The sequence below is a fragment of the Physeter macrocephalus genome, chromosome 18, assembly GCF_002837175.3.
Source record: "Physeter macrocephalus isolate SW-GA chromosome 18, ASM283717v5, whole genome shotgun sequence".
Classification (NCBI taxonomy): domain Eukaryota; kingdom Metazoa; phylum Chordata; class Mammalia; order Artiodactyla; family Physeteridae; genus Physeter; species Physeter macrocephalus.
In genome coordinates, this window is record NC_041231.1 from 32,607,867 (window position 1) to 32,618,348 (window position 10,482).

A 10,482-nucleotide genomic window follows, 5' to 3' on the forward strand; every position below is an offset into this window, starting at 1 on the left:
ATCCGAGCTGGGGCTCTGGGCTGTGGCCGGAGTTCCGTGCGGTTCCGGGGACAGGAGAATGCGCAGAGGGAAATGCGAGGTGCCCGGAGAAAAGACAGTGCTTTGCCTCTCTGCCCCTCGAGGCCACCCCCGTGCCTGCAAAGGGGAAACTCGCTGCCAGTCCCCGAGGGCAGCAAGAGCGCCCGCGACCTCCTCCAGGGCGCACGACGGAGCTGGGGGACCCGGTGCACCAAAACCGTGCGCTCGGGCCATCCGGGGACAGGCGGCTATGACAAGGGGGAGCAGAAACGTCGGGAGGCAGGTTCCTTTTTTTCTGGATAACACCCTCCTCCGAATATCCAGGAGCTGGTGGATGAGAAGGCAGAAAAACGGAGCGGGGGGTGGGGGCGGGTTCCTGTCCTTAGGAGAGCAAAGGATGAAAAACGAATCGCTCCCTTCTTCCCACCCCTTCCCCAACTAGGGCACAGGACAAGGCCTCCACCTGGGGGAGGGGGCCGGACAGACCGAAGGGAGCTCGGGGCTGCAGCCTGGGGGTGGGGGAAAGGGGAGGCTACAAGAGGAAAGAGGGAGACAGCTGGCTTCTGCCCTCCCCTAGTGGAAAGAGAAAGGGGGGGTCGGCCGGTGGAGGGCTGGAAGTGGAGGGTCGCCGAGCCGCACACCGTTACGTGCGGTGATTTATTATCTTCATCAATGGCCAATACTGTTCCTGTCTGAACCCGACCAGAAAGGAGCGGGTCTGGGTCTGCCAGCCGCGAACAGCCTGCAAAAAGGTAAAGATGAAGGTAGGCAAGGCGCGAGACAGAAAAAAATCTGCCCCGGCACGAACAGCAATTCAGTTGACGACCCGCCCCCCCCCGCCCCAACCCGAGCAGCCCAGCCAAGCAGAGTTGGGGGATAAAGGGGCCGCGGGCCCAGGCTGGGGGAGCCACGAATCTCCCTAAACCGCCTGCTCCCTGCCCTCCCACCATGCCCAGGCCCCCGCGCCCAGGAAGGCTCCGTCGCGCCGGCACCGAAGCTCAGCCCGTGCCCCAGCCCCGAGCCAGGGTCGTCCCTGACCCCCGAGACCAGAACGCAGGCTGCTCCCAACATCCCCAGTCGGCCACGGCCAGCCTCCAGCTTCCATTACCCGAACACTAGCGTCTCCAAAGAGTCGGGGAGCAACAAATCAAGTCCCCCCCTTCTGAGCCCCTTCAATCCTCGCCTGAGCGAGGGACGCACCCTGGGCCCCCGAAACCCACAGAGAGATACTCCCCCTGGCCCCAATCTCCCCAACAGACCCAGAGCGCTAGCTCTCCCGAACAGCGGCGGGTCAACAGAACGAGTCTTCTTTTCTCCTGACTCCGACTCCCCCAGGCCCCCTAAACCCGAGCGAGAGACAGACTCCTGCAGCCCCTGTCCCCCTCCCCGGCCAGCCCCTGCTTCCACCCTGCCCAACCACCAGCCTTCCTAATTACGCCGCCAGACCCAGCGGAGCGGCTCCCTCTCTCCTCCGCGGGCGTCGACCCCCCTCCACCCTCTCCGGGGTTCCCGGGACGGGCACCCGAGCTCCATGCCCCGGCGGCAACTCCGCATCCCCCGCGCGTGCTGGCCAGGGCCGCGTCCCCTCGGCGGCCGGCACTCACCGGGGAAGCACACGACATAATGGAGCACGGAACTGGTGATTTTCAGGAACAAAATCCACCAACACGGTTCCAGTAACCTCCGCATGTCCGAAAACGCACATCGAAAAGAAGAAAGCAGGGGGGGTAAACTTGTTGAGTAAGTTCTTGCCTCGGTGTAAGCCTCCGCTAAGCCCGGGTTCTTCCCCTGCTAGTCCGCTCTACTGGGCCCCCGCGCTCGGCGGACCGAGTCCCCCTGGAATCCGGGAAGCCGCCGAGCGCACCCCGGAAAATCTCAAAAAGTGACCGAGAACGCAGAGCCACGCTGGGGACGATCCTCGGCGGAGAAGGGCTGCTTTCCGTTCAAAAAGGAGCGAGCCGAGCGGGCAGGGCGAGGAGTCGGCGGGCGGCGGTGATGCCTGGGGCCCGGGGTAGGCAGGGACCGCAGGCGGCGGCGGCGAGCAGCCGAGGATCCCCAACTTGAGTCGGCAGCGCAGCCCGAGAGCCGGCGGGCGGCGGCGGGGCTGAGCGCGGCGCTGCGTCTCCGGGCTTCAGGCAGGCAGCTCCTTCCAGGGCCCGGGGAAGGAAGAAGGCATGTTTGCGAGCGGGGAAGGGGCGGGTAAAGGCGGGGGGAGCGAAGAGCCCCCCAAAATAGAAACAGCCAGAGGAAACCGAGGGAAACACAAAGGATCTCAGAGGGACGCTGGGGCGAGGGCGCCTTCAGTCCATGCTCCTGAAAGTTGTGGCTCTGGCGCGAGCTGGGGAGGATCGGGGAGCGCGGGGCTGGAAACTAGCCATGCCTCCATACAGGAAGTAACATGTGAGCATGGATCCTGGCAGAGACTTTAAAGCCGGCGAGCGAGCGAGCAAGGGGCGCGCGGCAGCGGTGGCGGCGGCGCGCAACCCAGGGCGCGCAGCCGGGCTGCCGGCGGCGGGCGCGCGCGCCCCGCGCTCTTAAAGCAGCCGCACTCAGCTCCCACCTCGCAGGCGTCCTACAACCCTGTTCTCCCCGCCCGCAGCCCCGGGTGCTGCCGAGTCGTCTGGGGCAGTTTCGGGGCTGGGGACCGCTCTGGACGGGTCTCGGAGAGAGGGAGGAGAGCGACTGCCTTCGGGACTGGCGAGTCTTTCCCAGATTCCCGTCCTGCGAGTTCTTAAAGACGCCGCGCTGCGAGCGGGCTTGGCGAGGTTTCCCCCGCCCCCTCTGCGTTGCTCGCGTATCCGAGACTTGGGGGGCCCTGGCTCCGGTTTGAGGAGAGGAGGGGGCGGCCTGCTGCCTTTACAGGGCGAGGAGGTTTCATGTTGGGTTTCTTCGCCCTGGCAGCACCGCGGTGGGGCGCGCCCTGCCCGCCCCCTGCTCTCTCCATGCTCGCGCCCCCAACCCGGCGAATGCCCCCGCCTGGAAACAAAGCCAAGCGGCCTTCGCACTCGGGCTCCGCGTTGGGGTTTAATTTCTTTCTTTCTTTTTTTTTCTTTTTGGGCTTCCTTTCGTCTTGTTCCCGGCCAGGGAGAGGTGGGGGAGGGGAGAAATATCTATCCTGGGCTTGCAAAAAACCAGCCCTTTCGAGTCCCACACACCCTTTCCCCGCGCCACGGTGGATCAGTGGCGGAGTTTTCCCAACTCGCCGCTCCACGGGAGGAGGGAAGGTTCCCGCACCACAGCCTGCTGGTGGGGAGGGTGCAGGAAGTGCGCCTCTAACCCCTGGCTGGGTGAAAGCTGCGCCGCGGGGCAGGACCGATTTCCTGGCAGCTACCCCGGGGAGCGGCAACCACTTTAGCAATCGTGGAGAGGCGTCCGGGGGAAATGGAGGACTGGGCTTATCTGTAATGAGTTTTGTCCCTTGGCTCTTGGTGAGAAAGATCTTTATCGCTTAGACTTCTTAGCGCCCTATTTTTCCCCCTTACGCCGATGCTAAAAGTGGGGGATGAGGGCTATTGATTAAACGTGTAATTGAGCCAAGGTGATTAGCCGTTTGTCATTTTTGCCTAATTTTTCTGCCTCTGTTTAAAAGCCATCTTGACTTGTTTTTAACGTGCCCCTGCTGTTTCATCCCACCACGCAGTATCTCCCACCCACCCAAACATCCGAACCGGATGCTAGGTTTTCAAATAATGTACAGATGTTCCAGATCCTCCCGCAAGATGTGATTAGGGAAGCACTTTCACACCCACACTTCCAAAAGAAAAATCTTTGAAATCAGTTACATTTGGGATTACGAACTAATAAAAGCCAGGAAGTTCCCTGGGAGGGCCGGCGCTCTATCTTTAGCAAAACGGGGGTGAACACCCTCCCCCAGGGTGAGGAATGAGTCGAGTTTATTTGCTTTGGAATTTGGTCCTTCCTGGTTTTGTTGGAATCCTGACTCCCCCATAAATGCTGGGAGAGGGTCAGTTTTCTTGGGAGTGTTGTATTTAAGGGTTGTCCATTGGTCAGTGGGAACTTTGAGAGAGGTTCTTACGACCCCTGCGTGTATGATTACCTCATTTAAAATTGCGTGATAAAATGGGGAAATCTGTGCAATTTGAATCAGGACAGAACACCTAGATAGACATCCCCAGGTGAGTTTCCTCCTTTGCAAAATAATGTAATAAAAACTGCCATTTGTGGGATGCTTACTACCTACCAGGTACTGTGCTAAGTTCTTTCTCTAAGCTGTTCATTCCATAAATTTATTGAGCACTTATTGAGGGAGGGAGGGAGGGGGCAACTGGGAACACAGCCATGAACAAAAAGGGCAGGCCTGTGACCTGTGTGGAGCTTACCTTCCAAAGTACAGGATACACTCTCAGAATCCTTACAACAGTTCTGTCAGCAGTAAGAATTATTTTGCCCATTTATAGACAAGGAAACATACTCAGAGGAGTAAAATAATGGATCCCTAGCTAGTGAGCAGCAGAGCTGAGATTCTCAGGTCTGTCTGCCTCCACAGATGTGAAAAGGCAAAGAAATGATGGTTTGAGAAGACACTAAAATGTGGGATGGAGAGACCTCAAATGGGTTTGGAGAGACAGTTATCACTACCCTCATAATACAGGAGGCTCCACATTAAAAATTAACATTAAATTAGGTCTGGGCTGGTGACTGTCCTGGGGCCCTAGGCTGAAGTATACCAGGAACTGCTCTTGGAAGCACCCTCTGACAACCCAGGCCCCATCAGTTCCCATAATAAAGTAGAATGTTGTAGGCATACCACACGGGATGGCTTTTCATTCATTCTACAACCAATTACAGAATAGCTCATACACACCAGACGTTCTATCAAGTGTCAGTGGCACAAAATGACAGGCAGTGGACCTGACAATGCTCTCACCTGCTGATTACAACTCCCCAGGTGATGTGGGAGCTGCATGATACAGTGAGCGCTCCAGGACAGCTGGTGTGAAGGGTCGTATGAGTGCCACAAAAGGTGTGGAGAACCCCATGGGAAAATAAGAAGGCCGCAAAAGAGAAGTTGCTGGTTTGGGTAATAAATTATCCCCAAAATTAGTGTCTTAACACAATACACGTTTATTATCTCACAGCTCCGTAGGTCAGAAGTTGGGGCACAGCATAACTGGGTCCTCTGCTCCTGGTCTCCCTAGGCTGAAATCAAGATGTTGGCCAGGGGTTCTCATCTGGAGCTCAGGGTCCTCTTCAAAACTCATTCAGATTGTTGACAGAATTCAGTTTTTTTGTTTTTTAAGAATTTAGCTCTTTGTAGTTGTAGGCTGGAGGTCCCTATTTTCTTGCTGGCTGTTGGCTAGAAGTAAGTCTTGGCTAGAGGCCACCTTCACACAGACTCACAAAATAACAGCTTACCTCTTTAAAACCAACAGGAGAATCTCCCTCTGGTTGGCTATGAAGGAGTCTTGGGAATGACAATACCATCACTTTTGCCATATGATGTAACCTAATTAAGGAGTAACTATCCTATTACATTCACGGGTCTCACCCACTCTCCGAAGAGGGGATTATATACCAGGGGTAGGAATCTTGGGGTTCATCTTAGAATTCTGCCTACCATAGTGCTGGTGGTCTATCTTGGGTATAGACTGGTGGTTAAAAGCAATAGCTCCCAAACCATTCTATTTGGGTTCTGATACTTATATCTGCTTGACTTTGGGCAACTTAACCACTTAACTTTTCATCACTTGAGTGCCTCAGTTTCCTCATGTGTAAAGAGGGAATAATAACTATACCTACTCTTAAATTGAGAAGATTAGAAGGAGTTAAAAAGAATAAAGTACTTAGAGCAGTGCCAGGTGCCTAATAAGCATCTGATAAACATAAACTATTACTGTTATTTTCTTAACAAGCTTAAGCAATAAGGAGTGAACATCCGTTATTTTCTACCTGCTCAGCTTTCATTTCTTTTCTTCTAGTAAATGCATTCCAGTTTCCTTTGTGCTAATCTCCCCAGATGGTCTTGGGAAGCCTAACCCTGTATTCCTCCATCACTACCCTCTGCCTCTCCACCTCACTGGCTCACCTCACCTGTCCCAGCGTGACTGTTTGGACCATCTCAACTCGCTGGCCTGATTGACTTAGGCATGGCCACATGTTTCCAACTGCTCCAATGAAAGTTAAACTTCCTCCTGGGTTTGCCGCACTGGATAGACTTCAGCCTTGAGAAGCAAGGAGGTCCCGACTTGAGAAGAGCCTGCTTGGGGTGAAGTGGACACACAGAGAAAAGCAAAGGGGGGTGATAGGGGCCAACAAACCTATGATATCATCACTTGTATCCTTGGATTAAGTCTTACTTGAAGCCAGAACAGACCCTGGACTTTTCAGTTACTTATGCTGATAAATTCCTTTTATTCTTTTTACCTCTTTGAGTTGGGTTTTTATTAAATTGGAACTAAAAACTTGAAACCTGGAACTTATGGCAAAAGATAAGTGAAATATCCACATTTTACATTTTTACAAAGAAAGAAGCAGGAGCTCTTAGAATTAAGTGATTTAGCTGAGGTGATTGAGATAGTAAACAACAGAAGACTCAAGCTTCTGACACCCGGTCTACAGTAGCAATCATTTCTTTCTTGTGGAAAAAATCACTCCAAAACTTAGTCACTTCAAACAACCATCATTCTGTTTGTTCTTGATTCTGTAGGCCAGCAATTTGGGCTGAGCTCAGCTAGGCAGTTCTGCTAGTTTTGTCTGAGGCCACACCTGCAACTACGGCACCAGCTTCCAGAGGCTCAACTGGGTCTGCGCAGTGCGAGATGGCCTCAGTCACATGCCTGACAATTGGTGCTGGCTGTTGGCTGAAGCTGCCCAGCCAATGACATCTCCAGTAGCCTCTCTCAGACTTATTCACAAAGATGTCTCAGGCCAGTAGGACAGAGAGTGGAAGCTACAAGGCATCTTGAGATCTAGACTTAGCAGTGGCATAACATCACTTCCACTGCATTTTATTGGTCAAAGCAAGTCTAAAAGCCCAGAGGTAGGGGAAGGTGGAAACAGCCCCTAGTCCTTGAGGGGAAGAACAGTAAAATTGCATTGCACAGAGGCATGAACTATGGCCTTTGCAAACAATCTACTTCATCTATGTTAATCTAAATGGTGCTGGCATGGGTTGAATTGTGTCCCCCAAAGAAAATATATTGAACTCCTAACGCTTAGTACCTCAGAATGTGAACTTATTTGGAAATTGGATCTTTACAGAGGTAATCAAGTAACAATGAGGTCATTAGGGTGGGGCCCAATCCAATATGATTGGTATCCTTATAGAAAGGGGAAAATTGGACACAGATACCGATAAGCACAGAGAGAAAACGATGTGCAAACACACGGGAAGAAGATGCATCTGACTGGAACAATGCAGCTACAAGCCAAGGAACACCAAAGACTGATGGCAAAAACCAGAAACTAAGAAGAGGTAGAAAGATTTCCCCTCCATGTTTCAAAGGGAGCATGGCCCTGCTGACACTTTGATTTTGGACTCCTAGCCTCCGGAACTCAAAGTTGGGTCATTTGTAGAGACGTGGATGGACCTAGAGAGTGTCATACAGAGTGAAGTAAGTCAGAAAGAGAAAAAAAAATATCGTATATTAACGCACATAGGTGGAATCTAGAAAAATGGTATAGGTGACCTTATCTGCAAAGTAGAAATAGAGACACAGACAAAACGTAGAGAAGAAATGCATGGATACAAAGGGGAATGGGGTGGGGTGGGAGGAATGGGGAGATTGGGATTGATACATATACTATGTATAAAATAGACAACTGAGGGGAACATACTGCATAGCACAGGGAACTCTACTTAATGCACTGTGGTGTCCTAAATGGAAGGGAAATCCAAAAGGGAGGGGATGTATGTATATGTATGGGTGATTCATCTTGCTGTGCAGTAGAAGCTAACACATTGTAAAGCAACTGTACTCCAATAAAAATTAATTTTAAAAAAAAGACTGATAATACCAAGTGCTGGGTAGGATGCATGGCATATGAAACTCTCATTCATTGCTGGTTGGGATATAAAATGGTACATCTACTATGGAAATTATAAAGTTGAACATATACTTAGCGTATAACCTAGCAATTCCACTGTAGGTATTTACCCAAGTGAAATGAAACACGTTTGCACAAGAGTCTATGTATAATGTTTGTAGCAGCTGTATTCTTAATTGAAAACTGGGAACAACACAAATGCCCTTCAATGGGAGAATGGATAAACAAATTATGGTATATATAAAAAATGGAATACTACTCAGCAATATAAAGGTATGAAATTTTTTTCTTTTAAAGCTTATGACGTTCTTAAGGTTTTCTTTTTAAATTTATTTATTTAATTAATTTATTTTTGGCTGCGCTGGGTCTTCGTTGCTGCGTGCGGTCTTTCTTTAGTTGAGGGGAGCAGGGCCTACTCTTCGTTGTGGTGCGTGGGCTTCTCATTGTGGTGGCTTCGCTTGTTGTGGAGCACGGGCTCTAGGCAAGCGGGCTTCAGTAGTTGTGGCACGCAGGCTGTAGAGTGCAGGCTCAGTAGTTGTGGCACACGGGCTTAGTTGCTCCGCAGCATGTGGGATCTTCCCGGACCAGGGCTCGAACCCATGTCCCCTGCCTTGGCAGGCAGATTCTCAACCACTGCGCCACCAGGAAGTCCCGAGATGCTAAATTTTAATTAGAGGTTAGTGCAGGCAAAAAGGGTACATCATCTTTGGCAAATTTAAAAACAATAACAAAATTGAAGTCAATCTTGCTTTTATTATCACCGTGCACCATCAATTTAAAATAATATCAGTGACAAAAACATCCCTGCAGGGACCGAATCCCCACTGCCCCGCCCTCCTCAACACCAGGATGCCACTGAGTAAGCGTGTAATTTTTCCCTATCCAAGTTCGCAAACCCCTAAATTCTATCCACAGACCCCCATGCCAGTCTCAGACTCAGGGCGTGGCACACGGGCTTAGTTGCTCCGCAGCATGTGGGATCTTCCCGGACCAGGGCTCGAACCCATGTCCCCTGCCTTGGCAGGCAGATTCTCAACCACTGCGCCACCAGGGAAGCCCTAAAGGTATGAACTATTAATACACACTACAACTTGGATGCATTTTAAAAGCATTACCCTGAATGTAAGAAGTCAGTCTCATAAAGTTGCATTTGTATGGTTATGTAACATTCTGTAATGATTAAGACTATAAGAGTAGAGAACAAATCAGTAGTTGCCAGGGGTGAGGGGTATAGAGAGGGTTTCCCCTTAAAGAGGCAGCATGAGGAAGGTAGTTTTTTGGAGTGATGGAATTGTTTGTATCCTAATTGTGATGGTATTTATGTGAATATATGCCCATGTTAAAACTCATAGAACTATGCATCAAAAATTAAGTCAATTTTACTGTATGTAAATTTAAAAAATATTGTTTCAAAATGGGACTTTAGTGGTTCAGGGAACACTGACTTCGGGAATGACTGAATCCAAGGCCTTAAACAATGTCAGAAAGAATTAACCTCTCTCCACCTTTTGTCTCTTTTATTCTAGGCTGGATTTATTCTAAGCTTGGCCTTCCCTTTGAAGGGAGTGACCATCATTGGACCAAGCTGAGTCCAGTGTCTTCCTGGAGTTGTGGACCATGCCACCCTTTGGCCAGAGGAATGGAATATGCTGATTGGCTGGGCCTGGGTCTTGTGCCCACTGCTAGGGGCATGAAGGTAAGTGAGAGCCAAACTGATCCAATCCACATGGACGGAGGACCTGGAGGATGTTGTTCCCTGACCTGGAGGATGTTGTTCCCTGAAGAAAAATCAAGTTTCTATCACTAGAATAAAGAGAATATATGCTAGACAGGCAGCAACTGTAAACGACTCTGTCTTCCACCTGGCATTTCTTTAATTCTGGATTATATTATACCCTGCTGTCTCAGTCATACCTTACCCATAAGCCATACCTTCTTTGAAATCAAGGACTCTGTCTTATTTTTCTTTTTAGCTTCCAACACCATACACATTTTTTTTCAACTTAGTAGGTGCTCAATAGTATTAGTAGCATGCGTGAGTGATAGAATGACTGATGACTAAGCATTTATGAGTATGTTTATAAAACTACACATTTGTGTATACATCAAAAGCCTCTAAAGGCACATTTGATGTTTCTCTGGACCACATTAATAGCCACATTCCCATTTAATCTTGCTTCTCTCCACCGAGGTTTTGTTTTGTTTTGTTTTTTTGTGGTACGCAGGCCTCTCACTGTTGTGGCCTCTCCCACTGCGGAGCACAGGCTCCGGACGCACAGGCTCAGCGGCCATGGCTCACGGGCCCAGCCGCTCCGCGGCATGTGTGATCTTCCCGGACGGGGGCACGAACCCGTGTCCCCTGCACCGGCAGGCGGACTCTCAACCACTGCGCCACCAGGGAAGCCCTCCACCGAGGTTTTAACATGTACAGCTAAGTTTTCCAACAACGGCAAATCA

At 50.7% G+C, this 10,482-nt stretch overlaps 1 protein-coding gene across 4 annotated transcripts in view; it reads right to left on the bottom strand.

Annotated features, from left to right (window-relative positions):
• Positions 1 to 2,430, bottom strand: part of PTPRG (protein tyrosine phosphatase receptor type G) — a 761,444-nt gene extending 759,014 nt beyond the window's left edge. For 3 of the 4 annotated variants that reach the window (XM_024124118.3, XM_024124116.3, XM_024124115.3), the window contains exon 1: positions 1,623 to 2,430. In XM_024124118.3, coding sequence (XP_023979886.1) covers positions 1,623 to 1,707 — 85 coding nt within the window. In that variant the 5' untranslated portion in view covers positions 1,708 to 2,430. The remainder of the gene's footprint in view (positions 1 to 1,622) is intronic. The other variant, XM_024124117.3, reaches the window with a different exon arrangement.
• Positions 2,431 to 10,482: the final 8,052 nt, after the last annotated feature.